This window comes from Anser anser (genome assembly GCF_964211835.1).
Source record: "Anser anser genome assembly, chromosome: 3".
NCBI classification, from domain to species: Eukaryota; Metazoa; Chordata; class Aves; order Anseriformes; family Anatidae; genus Anser; species Anser anser.
The window spans coordinates 79,307,143-79,324,658 of record NC_139722.1 but is presented as its reverse complement, the minus strand read 5'-3'; the positions used below and the strand labels follow the sequence as shown (position 1 = coordinate 79,324,658).

At 38.2% G+C, this 17,516-nt stretch overlaps 1 protein-coding gene across 9 annotated transcripts in view; it reads right to left on the bottom strand.

Moving 5' to 3' along the window:
- Positions 1-1,918: 1,918 nt before the first annotated feature.
- Positions 1,919-17,516, bottom strand: part of TSNAX (translin associated factor X) — a 49,538-nt gene continuing 33,940 nt past the window's right edge. For all 9 annotated transcript variants that reach the window (XM_083831097.1, XM_083831095.1, XM_083831101.1 and 6 more), the window contains 2 exons: positions 4,899-5,026; positions 1,919-3,734 (listed from right to left, as the gene is read on the bottom strand). In XM_083831097.1, coding sequence (XP_083687223.1) covers positions 3,360-3,734; positions 4,899-5,026 — 503 coding nt within the window. In that variant the 3' untranslated portion in view covers positions 1,919-3,359. The remainder of the gene's footprint in view (positions 3,735-4,898; positions 5,027-17,516) is intronic.

Below are 17,516 nucleotides of genomic sequence, written 5' to 3'. Positions count from 1 at the left end.
TCATTTAAAATTCAGTTCCTACAGCCTACTCCAAGTCTCTTTTATAGTCGAGTCACTCAGTTTCAAAGCGTTGTTTCTAAATTCTTGCAGGGCTCTCTTCCTGTCCCATGTCCTCCCCAAGTCCCACCCTACTTGCATATGTACCCTCTGTCCCACAGCTCATCCTGCTCTTCCTCCACGCTCTCCCACTCCTTGCCACTCTTCCCCCCTTTGTCTCTACCTCACTTCCTTCCATTTTGCCGCTGTACTGCCTTCGCCCTTCACAACTAACCCTTTACTGTCACACTTGAGACTTTGCGAAGCTTTGAAAAGTTCCCTTTCCAGAATGGGAAGTGGTAAACCAAACTGCTATCCCACACAGTCTTCTGGTAAAAATCCCATCCTCCCCATTTCTCTTCATCTCCCTCTACCATCTGCCTTTTGTTTGTCTTGGCTACTCCTTTGTCTGCTCTTAAATTAGAAACTCTTTGAGGGCAGTGCCAGAATCTGGTCCAGAGAAATCCATAAGGCACCTAACATGTTATATATTACAGAGGGTCTAGTCTAATTTTTTTGATTTTGGATAAACTCACTGAAAACCCAAGCAAGTAGGACTACATAGACACACGTGTCCTGTCAACAGGAAGTTTCTCTTACATAACTTCACTGGCAGTTCTGGAAAGCTAAATGTGGTTGGGCTGATTTTCCTCACTGCAAATTAATAGCCAGGACAAAAGTCAACCCACAAAGAAAAATCATTTCTGAGAAAGGAGGCTTTAAAAAAGCAGATGATTTTTAGCACGCAGAGCTGCCCTCGTGAAACATCTGCTATGACGTAGCCTTGTTCTGGCCCTAGACCAAGCATATCAATAGCTCCACAGAGTAATGGGATAAGAAATGGGAAAACTGCCATTGCTTGTTTAGCAGCTTGTTTTGCTGATAAATGTCTGTCATTTTTCAAATAGCTACAGTGTAATTGTTTGGGGGGGAAAATATTTCCTTGAGCAGGAGGTTTGCAGGCCATTACCTATTTCCCATCTGTGCTGGTGTTCTAATACACCACACATACACTTTGCTCCCTATTAGAAATTATTCACAGCTTTTGATTACAAACAGGCAGCCTGAATAAGTTTAGAAATCATGTCTGCCATTAAAAAATTTGTTCTGGGCATACAGAAAATTCAGATTTCAGAATCATTAGAATCAAAATGTAATTTCTGAAGGAATCCCTACTTAAAAGTCTGCTAGAAAAAAATACTTTTCACATATCTGTCTTTTTAAAATAATGAATGACTGTACAAAAGCAATAGTTATTTGACTAAAGCAGTGGCTCATTTCATGGCTACAGAGGCTCTAGTATGTCGCTCATCCCATCATCCCTTTTCAAACTGTGCCATGAAAATGTTCAATTTTTACCTGATAGCTGCTAGGACTGTTTAATACCACACAATACCTCTAATAACTATAGGCTTTCACTTCACACACATCATCCTAATATGCAATTACTTCAAGCAAATCTAGCTGCACTAAAAGACAGCACTATTCTCTCTCTTACCTGCGTCAACTCAAATACTAATGCATTAAAAAAAAAAAAGCATTCCTTATCAAATAGGTAACCCTCTCCTTTCTTTCCCCTCGTCCCATCAGGAAAAAAAAAGAGGAAAAACAAGGGGAAGAACGTGGGTACCACTGCAGATTTATTCCAGTGATAAACTTCTGTCATTTGAATCCCTTGAATTTAAAAGAGAAAAAGAAAAATTAAATAAAATGCAAGACGATTACACAAAGTTTCAAACCTAGCTACTTTTTAGACTTCACTGAATAAAATTAGTGAAAAAGAGAAAAGTTATTTGTGATTAGAAAGCGCATCAGTGGGAAACTCGCACATTTATTTACTACTAGGACTGACAGGCAAAAGAACCAACACACAGGCAGTGACTGCTTTTCAGAATTTATTGTAAAAAAAGTAATAAACAATAGGAAAAACTCTCCTTTTTAAACCCACCACATATTGCTTTATATGGAAACAATGGAAAAATGTGACAGAAATGTATTTACCCATTTCTGTCCATATATCAGATGATCCAAGCTACTCAGGACACACTCATGGGAAAAATATTGGCAGTATCACAGCATATGGAAGTGGAAATAAAAAACATGCAGTATTTTCAATTGCAGTTGGGAGGCCTATTTCCTGGAGTCTAAAGATCATGTTGTTTTATCTGCTTTCCTTTAGCATAACGTACATTATCAGACTTCCATAACTTCAGACACCGGCAGAAAGCCCTGATTTTTTGCCAATAGTGACATACCCACCTCAAAGATAAATGTGGAAGTCAGAATGTCTGCCTTATTTCTGTTTGCAATTTCCTTTCCATAGGAACATGCACATGATATAGTTCCTGCTAACAGATATTTACAGCTTGGCTAGCCCTTGTTCATTTATACCAGTTCAACCCCACTGGAGGTCCTCAGGGCAGCACAAACAACAGAGAACAGACTTCCCACACCACACTTGTTTTGACCAAGAAGTGCTTGCCCTAACACCAGATTATGCACGTTAACCATACTTGGCAGGTATTCTGCTTTTGTCTACAAAGATGGCAGATTCTGCATTAGAAGGTGTTACAGAAAATGTAAATAAATAAATTCCACTATTTCTAATGGATTTTCTAGTTCATATCAAAACATCTAAAGAACCTGCGTAACCTAAAGAGAGCTCAATTTAAACAGAGCCCCAGAATAATGAGTGCAAGGTAATATTTACCTGGTGTAATTAGCTTCACTACCAACTAGTGAAAAGTTGACTTAGCTTCAGTTTCATGCTTAAAAGCATTAATCAGAGAAAACTTACGTTACATGGCACCTGTGACACCACCTCAGCTTCAAGTCAAGGGATGAATTTACACATACATAGGTGTGTTGTTTTAGATATTATTTGGGGATAGAAACCAAATACTCAGAAAACAGGGCTCAGCAGAAACCTATGGATAGTGCTGAAAAAACAGTACCTAACCATTTTTTTTTCACTGCTGTGGTTGCTGGAAACTTATTGTAGTGACCACACCAGTTCGAGGTGACTCACACAACTGACAGCCACTGGTGCAGACCACTGTGGAACATTTGGTCATTCTGAGAGGAGATACAATGGAGCAATACAGGAAATTCCATGCTGAGAGGACAAAGTCAAACATTTGTTCTCTTGCACATCATAAAAAGTATTTTTGGTTACAAATTACTATTGCAAACAATCTTCTCATAGATAAAATTAAAATGTCTCTAACTAGAAAGCTTTGGGAGTCAAAACCCCGCAAACCATAACTAATAAGCTCTCTCTATGCAAGTCCTCTCCCCTTCTGGGCTGTGACAGTCTCCTTATTTTAAGAAAGACCTTCCTCTTGGTCAATCAATTCTGCTTTGGAGGAGAACACATCAGCCAGCATGTGCTTTGGGATTTCAGATCCCCGTACTTTTAACGTGTAGCAGGCATTCTCTACCTTTGCCAGACTCTGTTTCAAGGTATACAGCTTCTTCGATACTTCATAAGGTCCAGTGTTGCCAATAAAAGTAAAACCATCATAGATCTGACGTAAGAACTGGCTCAGTTCAAAAGGCGTGTCAATGTCACCATTTCCAACACTGCTGATGCACAGCCGCATCAGCTCTCCAGTTAGATCAGCCACTCCCAGCAGGTAATCTACGGGTGTTACCTTCAGGCTCCAAGTGTGTGGTTGCTTATCCTGGGAATTGGAAGTCTGAGGAGAGATCAGAACAAAGTCCAGTAAAGACAAGTAGGCAAAAAGCAGCATAAAATGGTTCAAATATACACTAGTTTATCTAATGCAACTGTAAAGCAATGGTAATTACAAACATTCTGGGGACTGAAATTGCGTGGCACTTGACAGTCTGATTTTAGAAGTATCATTTACTAATCTCCCTCCAGTATGCTGTAAGGTATGAAAGCATTCCTTCCATCTGAGATGTGATTTCCATTCTGACAAGCATGATAAACACACCATGCTTCTACCACCTTTATTTGCAGAGTAAATGCATCTTTGTACCCATGTTTATTTGCATTTGCTTTTTTTTTTTTTGCTCAGATCTCAGCCTAATAGATTTAAATTTTCATTGAATAGTCTGTCCAAAGCTACCAAAGCAACCAAGAATCAAGAAGAGAGTCTGTTACAAAAACAAGTCATATCATTTTGTAATAGCATCTTGAATTTCAAAACATTTTCTAGAAGAAGCTGATAGGTATAGTTCTCTCAGATCTATTTCATATCAACCAAATTCATTAAAGTATCTAAATAAATATTTCATGAAAAGTCATCACAAAGTGACAAGTTTGCTTTCCAAGTTTCCAATACTTTTTATTTCCAAAATAGTGGTGGATGGGAGATTTCTATTTCTGTTTCTATTCCTTTGCTCCCACAGTTTAACATCCACTCAAATTCAGCCATCTGGTCTGCAGGGTGTGCGCGGAAGTTAACAACTTCACAGTTTGTGAAAATAACTGTACCACTACTGGTAAGAACAAGAGAACATAAGCTAAAAGCCTGTCCTATTTGCAAATATCTTACTAAGAGAATGAAGAAGGAAAAGCCCTGTGTTTGGCCATTAAAAATCCCTCTTCTGTACTAGTTTCCTAGTATTTTGCTATCCTGGATGGTTCTCCCTACCAGGTGTTCAATTTGCCCTAAATAAAGGGGATGTGAAATGAATAAACTTGTATCCCACTGATTTAGTTTACTACTAAACTAAATAAGGTTTGAATACGTGAGTCAAAGCCCTCACGTGTATCTAACACCGTACCAGTCACTGGCCTTATTTAATCAGATGCCAAAAATGTGGCTGAGCCTAGTCATCACATTAACCATTTCTGAAAGATATTTGTCACGTGAGAAAAGAAAAACTTTTACCGTGTTTGTTGTTTCTTCCCTGTCTTCCGCTGTAAATATTAGTTGTTTATTGATCTCTTCAACACTAATTAAAGATCGTGTTTTAATAAAATACTGAAATGAAGCTGCCTCAACATACTCTTGAAGTCCTGCAAAAACAGCATAATTAAGCTAACAATTCAAACTTTACAGCAATGATCCATCCTTCATTTTTTTCAGAAATCTTTTAAGTAACACTATTTAAAGGTTACTAGCAGAAAGAGAACACACTCCAGAAATAACACTGAATCATTATTTAACATAGCACACTTTTGAAGTACAAACATCAGACCAAAAACAGAGCAGATAAACATCTTCAAGTTTTTACTCCAAGCAAACTTTTCATTCAGATCCTTCTGTAATATCAGTACAAAGCATCATGTTACTCTCAGAAACATACTGAACAGCAGCTCCCCATAGCGAAGCCTGTAAAATACAGCATTTTTATGATGGAGAGTGCAAATTACTGTTTCACAAGGTCACAGACACAGGACACAGTGCTGAGAGACTGCAAGTAAGTCAAAGGCACGGCAGCTGATTTACAAAAAAAAAACACAAATAAAATTTTCCTTTAATTCATGTTATTAGTAACAGTAAATACTTGTTTTAAAATTAATTTCCCAATTGTTTTGTAGGAATTAGTGAATAAGCTCCTTAAAACGTGCATGATAGGTGAAATTCACGTTCAGGACAAAGCATATGTTGTTACAAATAACTCCAGACTGAAAAAAAGAAAAAAAAACCCACCAGACAAGGCTGTGATGTTCAGCAAGATGAGTAACAGCTCTGTCCAAAAGAACTTACACTCTAAAAATAAGGCATGCAGGAGGAACAAAAGGTGTACTGGCAAGGAAATAAAAGATAGGATAACAAATATAGCTTGTACCAGCTTTATATGCCATCTGCAGCCACCTGTCACAACTGCCTCTCACTACCTACTTGACAGATGGTGATTTTCAGTATGCATTATAGCACAGGTGAGATCTATAAAAGAGCTTGAATGTTCAGACAGTGATTTCACAGGTTCTGTCAATTTTTCCTTCTGTGCACAGGGCAGACTTGGGGGAAGCATGCGGGAAAAGTTCATGGGCAGAAAATTGATGTTGGCACTGTTGGTGGAAAAAAAAGCAGAAATGAACCTGGAGCAAACAGCCATGGCAGGATGAAGCTAAAAAGTTTTGAAGACAAAAACAATACATGTGTATCTGACCTAGGGACAGAGAGAGAGCCAAAAGAGGAAGTTAAAGGAACAGACTGTAACGTGACAGATCTTAGCAGAAGAACAATTCTGAACAATTTTAAGGGGATAGTTTCACTTTGAGAGAAGCAGAGAGGTGACACTGCTGTATCATGCTGCAAGAAGGCTAGGCTTAGACAGTAGCTTTGCCAGTATGTATAGTGAGAAAATTTGGAGGTACGCAAGGGTACCAGAAGTAGAATCCTGGTTCCATTAGAATAACAATAAAAAGCAGATAATTTGTTCTTCAATGGGATTAAAGTAAAAGTCTAAATCAAAAAGAAGGGAACAGCAATTTGAATAAAAGAGGAAAGTGGAAATGCCCAGGAAAACTGGAGGAGACCTCCAGGGAAAATGTGATTGTAGGCCTTTCACATTACAATCACAAAGGTATGTTGAATGACCTGCATTTTCTCTTTTTAAATATGTATTTGCAAGGTGAGTGGATGCAATTCAGTATACGCCCCTTATGCTTCTATACAGCAGCAGTGGGAAAAGCAGAACAACCAACCAGAGCCACACTCAACACTGCTGTTCCCAAATGAGAACATCCTACTACAACCATTTGTTGTACACATGGAGCTGTAAGGGCAAATAAATGCAGCTGAATTCAAGTAAGGCACTCCGGGCACAATTCATAGAAGAATACTGGAGAAAAACTATTCAGTATCAATTATTCTAAGATTAATAACTTCAGAAGTTGCAGAGAGGTAGATTCATCACCCATTCTTCTCCTGACTTACCCTGCTGATATAACACGACCAGTAATTCATTATGACATTTTGGCTTTTCCTGTGGATAAACTATAAGCCACCAGACACTGCAGCACTTAACATGACAACATCTGTGAGAATCTCTCTGCCATCCGTGGAGATGATTATCAGCTATGAAGAACCAACTTTGCATTTACCCAAGTTCTCAAAGAGATCAAATCAAACTTTTCGATATATGCTCTCGAGCAATGTTAACTCCCATCTTTCACTCATTCCACTTTAACTCCTCCACACATATTTAGTCTTTTCCCAGGGTGTTTGGCTCCTTCTTTTCAGTTCATTTCATTTCTTATATATTTATGTAGACATACATATACCTGCATTTTCTGCCTTCTCTCTTCCCATCCAATCTGCTTTGACCCACTATTCTCCTCACTCCTGTTTAAGGCCACCACACAGAAGTTACGCACGCATTATGGTTTGTCATTTGCTTTCACCTTTCACAATTAGCAGCTCTACCTCCCTCCCAGGATTTACAAGCAAGCCTTACAAAACTTTATTTGACATTGTTACCATTACAAACAGACTGGTAACAACTTCCCTGAAAAAAATATTAATATTTTAAGCCCTTCTTCCAGACATAGCTACAACATAACTTCCTAATGACCCCAGACCTTGAAATAAGGTGTTTTCATGTGCAGGTAGAAGGATGTTTAAACATGGTATGTTTTAGCTTAACGGAAGGACATCCGCTAATTTCAGCAAATAATCCCCAAGGTGAAAAACCCCATCCCATTTCACTACACCATCCAACAATACCTTCCCCTTGTGCTCGTTTTGGATTTATTCCAAAGTTGGCTTCTTTACAGATTGAGTTGCCAGTAATAGAATAATTTGTAAGGCTACTTTTATGCATTTTTTTCTAGCATGCACACAAAAAATCCCAATTAAAAGTGTTGTATTATTTCCACTAGCATTTCTTAATATTACAAATGTAAGGTAGCACTTAAATATTTTATTATTTTACTACATTTACACGAACAGCTTGTACTAGTGATAAGCTACAGACACACAGTATCTCTTCCATATTTTCAAAATGTATTTTCTACGTAAGAATTGGGACGTTACATTGAGGTATCCTCTGAGCACCTATTTATAACGGAGGAGGTTTTGTGCCTGAAAATTTGTGCAATTTTTTTTCCATCTGAATCATCTGATATCAAAGATATTTACTCTTCTCTGCATATACAAACTCTGGGAAATATTAGTTAAGCAGTTTCTCTAAGAAACTCAGTATTGTACTAGCAAGAAATCAGGATTCTTTCAAAAACCTAAGTCATTGGAGCACTCAATGCAAGAGTCAAATTAATGTGTAAGGGGTAGGAAAAGATAGCTCTACTTTAAAAATGGGTAAAGAATTCCTTAACTGGAGGAGTCAGGTAAGGGAATCTAATTCTACCTGAGATATATGTGCCTGTATGCACTGAAATTTTAACTTTGAATGACAGATCAAACAAGAGGTGAGAGTTTCCTCCTACCATTTGATTTACTTGTTTCTTCCTCGAGATGATTAAGGGATTGGAGCATCTGTCCTATGAGGAAAGACTAATCAAAATACCTGAGGGGACAATGTGAAGTGGATGGGGCCAAACTCTTCTCAGTGGTGGCCAGCGATAGGACAAGTGGTAATGGGCATAAATTGAACCACAGGAGGTTTCATCGCCACATGAGGAAGAACTTCTTTTGAGTTCGGGTGACAGAACACTGGAACAGGCTGCCCAGAGAGGTTGTAGAGTCTCCTTCTTTGGAGATATTCAAAACCCGCTAGGATGCCATCCTGTGTAACGTGCTCTAGGTGACCCTGCTTGAGCAGGGGGGTTGGACTAGATGATCTCTGGAGGTCCCTTCCAACCTCAACCATCCTGTGATTCTCATTTAAACATCAGTTCAACAGTTAAAAGTGGGTTAAAATGGATTTCATGCCTCTCAGTTCTTGAAGTCAACAATGTCAACACTGTTAGCTTCCTGAATGACCTTCATCTCTGTATTTCTTAAGCTATTCTCCTTCTCTCCTTTCAACCCTTTGCTTTCCTCTTTCTCTACTTATTTTTACCCAAACTTGCAGTCTCTGTTGAGGGATAGGAAACAAGTACATGACAGCCTGTGTTACCTTCCCCTGCTCCTCCACTAAACCATGCACTAATCACGAATCACAGGCCAAAAGCAGCCACCAGAAAGACGGTAGGAAAATATATAGTTAGTTACAACTATTTTCTTCTGGCATCACAATATGATGGGTGAGGTACATTATTTACGAGGAGAGTCACATGAAATTACCAATTGCAAATTCATTCCAAAATCAAAACAGTCACAACTCTACCTTATCACATTTAAGATGCTAGGTTACCCTCTCTTAAAAATGAAAGAAAAAAAAAAGGGAAAAAAGGAGTCACATTCTTGTGGAAATCCCAAACTGAGAAAAAAAAGTTAAGCTGAAGCCTTTATTACTCAACTCTGCAGACCATGGGGAAGATGGTAGATTTAAAGAACCCACTGCTACAAGCCTGTTGATCAATGAATAGGAGAACTGGTAAAATAAGTAATTAATTAACCAAGTATATCAACTGAAATAAGTACAAGCAATAAATTTTAAAGTATTAATATACGAATTAAATCGTTATGCTTTAAAGTTAGCACTCTATTAAGATGAAGCTGACAATTAACACCTCAGTCATTTTAATTTGTCTGCAGCTTTGGCAACAATTCCCAGATTCACAGTTCTCTTTCCACACACAAGTGGTAAAAACTGAAGTAATTAAACTAAAACTGCGGCTGTGAAACAATCCAACAGCTGCTTAGTTGATCGTGAGTGTGAAGTCAAAGGTTAATTTTATAACAGCATACAGAAGAGTATGAAGCCAGCTATCCTCTGAGAGACTCACAACATAGACATCCTGTTGTGAAAAAGGCTTAGAAGAATTTTAATTCCACTCAGGAACAGATTTTATACAATGGGAATAACTAGCAAATACAAATAAAAGCACAAGAGCAAATGTCCATAAAAGGTTACAAACTTAAATAACAACTCTGCTATTTCTATTCACTGAGTAATACTTCAAAACCTGAGTCACTATGACAGGTAGACCGATGCAGAGTCCTTGAATTTTAAAAGGATCTGGGAAAGAGAAAAACACAGTTAAAACCATATTGGCAAAAACAAACTGCTCCATTGTAACAATTCAGTTTTGAAATCACCTTGGCAATCAGTGCAAACAGAGATGGGAAAGTTTGACAGAGAAATATATTCTGTATTACCTTAAATTGATTACTGATAGAACGTAACTAAAATAAGAATGTATATTAAATCTGGCAGTGATCTGTCTAAACTGGTTTACTTTTAAATCAATAACTAACTTGATGCAAATTTCTCTCACTAACCCCAATGTTTTATTGATTAGTCAGTTGCTACTTGACACATCCATAACTACCGCGAGGCTCTGTTCCCTTCTATCCGCATGCATTGAAGTGCTGCATTTCAGATGCTTCAGTGTTAGGGCTGTTTGTACTTTGCTTAAAGTTGAATACACACCAAAGTTAGGGAAAAGAAAAAACCAAGATTCGTCTTTTTTCCCAGTAACTGAATAAACAAATACAGGCTCACTGTTAAACAGGCACGGATGCCTCTGAGAGTTAAATCATTTCTCAAACAGGCACAAATACCCTGCAGAGAATATTTTATTCTCACATTGCAGAGAACAATTTGAGTCTTTTTTGTTATTGTTATTAGAAACATGTGTACATATGATAAATGCTAGTTTTCTTGTAGATGACTCATTGTGGATGAAAAGTTCACAACCTTTTATTTTGATTCTACTTAAGAACCAAGGGATATACCATGGTTACTTTTTAACAGAATGTTTTGTTCTCGAGGGTTTTTTTGGTTGGTTTCTTTTTTTTTTTTTTCAAAAAAAAGAAAAAGTGAAAAATTCTGGAGATGAGCCAATGCTCTACATGAGTTCTTAAATATATATAAATTCCTGTGACAAGTAGTCTTCCTGATCTTTGACTACCTCCGGTTCCTCTGAGAACTGATATCCAGTTTTCAAGTCATTCAGTTAGATGGCAAATTTTACACTAGTAACAGCCTTGAGGGCAACTGTTCAGGTACCAAAGAAAGGAAGCTCTGAGTCAGCCAGTATGCTGGACGATCAAAGAGCACCTAACACAACCAGCTTTCTCAGTTCAAAGCCAGTGAAAAGTCCTCCTCAAGATGAGGCTTTTTCTGTGTGAAAGTCCCGACTAACCTAACCTGATCAGAATTACTAATGGTAGCCACATATTGTCATAAATACAGATCAGCAGAGATGACAAAAAAGGCACATCATGACCCACCAACCCCTACTTCTCACCACGTGACTGTAAAACAAAAACCTAATCATGATGTGCTCTACTAGCCGTTTCCTGTCATGGAGCTTCTCTACGACACATTCTCCTGGGTGGTTGTAAGCATAAAAAGGAGCATACATTTTTCTCTAATCTTCTCTAATTCTCCACCAGCACTCAGTTCCTGTAGAGGCTGGAGAGCTCTGGTCTGTGAATGACTGATGTTAACAGCTGGAGGGTCTAAAAAAACTCCTGAGTCAGAGCGCAAGGACTCCTCCATTTGCTAACTATGAAACTAAATTAAAGGACAATGTCACTGGTTTCAGACTGTCATGTAAACAACAGCAGTATTTCCTGTAATAGTGCTGCACAACTTCAGGACAGTTAGATCTTATGTTAGAACTAGGAAATGACAACCCGACCCAATCCACAGCACACAACTTTAGGAGATTGTATATAGCTGCTCTTATGCTGCCCTCAATGGCCACTGCTGAATTTAAGGATCATGCTGAACCCAACAGCTCCTTCAGGGACCAGTGCTCACACAGAGCATGCTGTGTTCGGTCATGTCTCAACCCACATTCATTTTCCCAGGTTTAAGTTTTTGTGAACAGACATACAAATCCTGCAGCAGAACATAAAAAGTGAGAGGCTCTGCAATTGCTGAGTGTTTACTTTCCTTGGAAGAACCTAGAAAGAAGGCATGAGACAGAAATAAACAAAGGGCAGTAAAACGCAACAATCTGAAGATATTTCAAATAAGCAACTTGCAGGGTGAAGAAAATCAGTTTGACAGTTTGTTGGCACACTTGGCAGCTCAAGAACATCAAAGAAATGGATAAAGAAAGAAAGCAAACAGAGGAATTAACAAAATTATGTGATAAATATTGGCTTCTTCACTGCAAATTCCGTTAATTTTTCAGTATAATCAGGAAACTTTGTTTCCATTTCTGGCATTTTACCTCTCACCCACAACAGCAAAGAGATGAACTTTAATTCTTCAGCTACATCCTGTTCCTGTGTTATTATGTTTTCCCACCATCTTGCAGAAAGCTGATTGCTTCCTTCATGGATAGCTTTCCTTTCATGTTTTAGGTGTATTTAATTTTTTTTCCTGGGTGAGACGTTTCCAATCCACGACACCCTTCTTCATGCAGTAAAAAGCTTTTCCTTTGTACGTCACCCATTTTACCACAGTTTTTAAAGTTTAAGAGCAAAAAAGTCTTCTACTGTTTCTGATATGCAGAATTGTTCTTAACCTTGGTTTTATTTTAGAAATACATATATAGAAAAAGGTAGCTAGCATAGCTCAAGTACAAGATGGTCTTTCTATCCTGTGAGTGAAAAAAGTTAAGAACAAAAGATCAGGTAATACAAAAATCATTATGTGGATAGTTCGTTTAGTTTGTGCTCTAACCATAATCCTTTTTACAATACCAAAAGAACAATAGTACTTAAACAAGTGATTAGGACATCTAAATCTGGCCTACTTGGACAGACCTCGCCCATCTCCATATTATTTCTTACAGCATCATGTCTGGCAGTACTGCATAATGAAATTAAAATATGGTCCTCTAGCACAACTAAAGTATTTCCTTTTCATCCATGCAGACTAAACCGACTTTGTCCAATCCAACAACACGATTTGTCGCTGTATGATTAGACTCCTGAAGTGACTCTAGATGGGACAAGACAGGAGACAAAAATAAGTGACATTGTATCATTCTCTCAGAACACCAATAGTGCCTGCACGAGATAAATTATGAGCTAGACTGCGTCAATGCTGAACTTTTACACAGAATTTCCCGCACCATCATGGGCAGAAGCAGTCACGGAGCAATAGCTTTGACAAGGTGCTGACATTTTACAGCCTCATCATCTAATCCTATTCGGAGCAAGTGCAGACATGATAAAGAGCTAATGAGCTGCTCTGTGCAAACCACCCCATTCACCATTCCTGCTAGCACAGACACACAGCAAACAGCAAGGTCGGCCGGCAACGTTCTCCTTACACGTTATCACCACCCTACGCTGCCTTAGTGAGGAAGGCCCAAAAGAAATACGGGTTCCTCATTCCAAACCAGGTTTTATGCATCGCTTCCAGCTGTGAAGATAACACCACACCTATGCTTGCTCCTAGCAGAATCTAATGATCTCATTGTATAAACAGCAACGTGCAGCTTAAACTATCACTCCTAAGAGCTTTCTCAGTCAAATTGCCATACAGAAAACAGTTTAACACCTCAACAGCCTTATTATTCTCACACACACTGTCCTATATTGTTATGGGACAAATAAATGAGTAAAGCTTCAGCTAGAGCCTTTGTTTAACAAACCACATTAGAAAGATGCCCCACTCGACCCCACACACCAACCTACCACACAACTCTTGGCTCCCCTCTGCTTTAGGCAAGCTTTGCATTTGTACAGAACAAATTTCGATCGTACTTAGAATAGTTGCATAAACCCTAAAATGTCAGAGGGCATACTCTTTCTTGTCTTCAAGGCTTATACTTTTTTTTCCTGTCTACGACTGATATTTTACGTGAATATTTTAGAGTTTATATATATAATCCTGAAAAGTTTCCTCCCTTCGCTTCATGAATTCATAAAAAACATTCTCAGCCCTTCTCTTGCACAGCACCTCACAAGAATTTTAAAGCAACAGTACACACTTCCTCACAGGATATATAAGGTATACACTGCAAAGTGGGGCAAAGGAGCAGGAATTCTATATTACAAATAGTAAAGCTTTAAAAATATCAACAAAGCCGAACATTTCTACCAGAACAAATGAAGAGCTCCGCATTAAAAAAAGACTTCATTATTTCAGTATCTCTTTGTTTGCTTGTTTAATCATCCCCTGGGACAATCTGTACTGTTAAGAAACGTGTAGAAAACAGTCATCAGTTTTTGTTGTTGTTCAATTAGTGCTATACTCAGTGTTTGAGCTCATGCAAGTGTCCTTTGGGGAAACGTCCTGCGTGCCATTAGCACTATTCTTAATGAGGGAAAGCATGGAACTCCTTTAGTGCTCTGCCAGAATTGTTTTATCTTCAAGTCAAAAGAACAACTGCTTGGAGTAACCCCAAAAAAAGCATTCAACAATTACAAGTGGCAAACAATATTCCCAAGCATTATACTCATAGTACTGTTCTATTTATAGGCTAACAGTTATTATACTGAATAAAATATGTATTAGGCAGCTTTATTATGCAGACAGTTATGACTCCCCAGTTAAGGCTGCTACAGCAGTTTTCATTATAAGCCCAGTTTTGATCCCTTTTACTCTTTCTGAGAGATGTAGGGTGGGGAACAGGAGGATGTTTCATGTTTGGTTTCAAGACAAAGGAGAATATTTTTAGGAAGTTTGAGGTTAATTGGACATGCTGCTTTTGAGATATGGGACGTAGGCGTTTCTTTATTCTTTTTTGAAGAAAAAACAGTTTAACTTTTAACTAGTTCTCCAGAATTTCTTTAAAACACAAAATCAGAATAGAAAACTAGGTGAAAGCCAAGATTTACAGCTCTAGGAAATGCATGAAGACAAAAGATCTAGCACCTTTCCTAGCTTTGTATTCAGAAAGGCATGCAAACTGTTTCCACTGTGAAAAAAGCAAAGCAACAATTAAAACATTAGACTTAAAAACAAAACCAAAAGCAGCATTCTTAATTCTTATCATTGTTTGCCTTCCCAGTTACAGTTCTTCACAAACAGCAGGGGGCACGGGGATTAAGCATTCCCTCTCACTGTTTTTCTTTATCTAACTGTCCCTTCATTCATCATGTCTCTAGGTTTTCTATCTCAGCTTCATAATCCTGACAGCAAGCATCTTCACATCTCTGTCACCTCCTTGATCCTAGCATCAGCTCTGTCAAGATCTACAAGTCTTTAAGCCTGCACGTCCCTTTTTTCTTCCTTCCATACGACTAACTGAAGAGTGGAGGATTCAACAAACAAGGTGAGAGCAAAGCTCAGGCTAAAAGACTGCACTGCATACCTGTCATACACATGAGCTCATTTATACGATGCCTAAAAGCATTCCCTGTCTTCTCAGTGGCACACACACATATTTTAACATGTTCCCTTATAAAGCATGCATGATGGACACCAGCCAACATATCATACCTCACACTGGATCATCATGTAGGAGAGCTAGAAATTAAGGCGACACTGTGGATGACTTACAGAAATTGAATGAAGGCCACTATATTTCAGTCAGATTTTACATAGTCTTAATGAGGCAAGAACCACCTAATTGCAGAAACAACTGGGAGACCTCTGAGCCAGGCAGTATTACACACCTGAGGAGATTCCACAGACTGGCCACTAACTCATGTTACCTAAACAGAGGAGAAAGGTGAAAGTACAGCTATTGCCATTTCTAACTCCAAGCAATCTCACTCCAATCAATAACAACCTACAGTGGCTGGAGAAATGCAATGCAGGGCTGCATATTTACGATTTTTATATCAGACCACAAAATTGTGAAGTTCAGGCATTTGTTTGCACACCTAATCAAAAGAAGAGATGGACAGCAAAGCCTACTTCTACTCCACCTTGTTATTTAGTATACCAACACCTCTTTTCCTCCCCCCCCCCTTTTTTTTAAACCTAGAGAACTCAGTCAGATTCATTATCTGTAGATGTCTTAAGACTGTAAAAAGAAAATTCTTTATTCCAATGACAATCTCACTCCTCTGCAAGGCGTATGCAAGTGTTGGGGTTGTACTGAACATATGAAAGCTTTGCAGCCATGGAGGCACTGAGACATTATACACATGCAGCAGGCTGCTAACTTCCTCTACTAGAGATCTATCATAATTTGGCCCATTCTACAGTGGTCAGATATATCTTTATCATTTTAAGAGACATATTAAGAGCTCATATTTAAAACATTGGTGAAAAGTTTTAGAAATGCTGATTTGTGCCTGATAGAATATTTTCAGTTGTTTTGTGAAGAGCTTATTCCATTCTATTTTGATATTAACAGATATCTTTATGTAAGTCAGAAATCAATTATGAAGGAAAATTAGTGTAGCTAACTGTAAATGAGTATTTACTAAACAAAGCAAACTGGAACAGAAATTTCTTGGTAATTTCTTCTTTTTTTTTTTCCAAGTTGTTATTTCTGGCTTAAGTTTACATACCTTTCATATAAAACTAACTTTTCAAGTTGGCAAGGACGTATTTTTTAATAACTAAAACCAATTTTGTTTTCAATCAGAGGAGAAATCTAGAAGTAGAAACCTCAAGTAAGGTTTGTTCCCTTACATTATAGGACATGGGTATACGTATAAGTTAACAAAGGAAAAGTTTCCATGTCTGCTCTTTAGGCATCCCTACTACACTGAGATTAATTCCAGCTAATTCCAGGAAAGCTTCCCCTCAGTAAAAATAGAGGTGGGTATATCTCTGAATTTACCCATGGGAAGCCCCATCCTAAGAAAATAAAACTCTCCTGAAGCAACTGAGCATGGTAACTGGTTACCCTGTAATAATTCTGCCCACATGGCAAGGCTGATAGCTCGTACTGTGAGGTCTCACACAGATTTGTGAGGAAGCACACCTCAAATGCTGCCATTATACAGATAGCCAAGAATACTACGTGAGTCACGGGGCTGCGATCTTTACTTGTTTTTCAGACAAAGTTTACAGGTCTTAAAGATTTCAAAAAATTGTGTTCATAAAACCGAATGAAAGGATTCTCTGCTTTTATAAACAGAACTTAAAATGAAAATCCAAGCACTTGCACTAGCATTATTAACCCTTTGAGGTCACTTGTACTGTCAGAGCTTTCAATCATCTCTTCGTTTTCATTGCCTCATTAAAGTACTAAGCAATAAGTAGCAGCAAGATTCACACAGGTTGTAAGTGGCTCTTTTAAGAGTAACTACTCATATTTAGTCCGAACAACCCACTGTACCACAAGTGGCTGTGGAATTGAATTAGAGTCATAGAAAACTAGCACGGCAAACTCGTTCAGTTTCAGAAGTGCCAAACTGAACGTTCACTTAAGAGCTGACTCACTCTTACACAAATTTAAGTTCACATAGATAAGTAAAAGTTAACTTGTGCAGTATTTGTCTTGTAAAATACTTCCCTCCATAGATGTATTTCCTCTGGATTATAGAAGTAAATTATTTTTAAACAATTAAATCTGGGAAAATCTTCAGTTCTCCTCAACTGAAGAAGCCTTGCCTGAACAGGAAAAGATATACAGGATTCCAGTATGTCTAAAATAAGATAGGTAAATGCAAGACAGC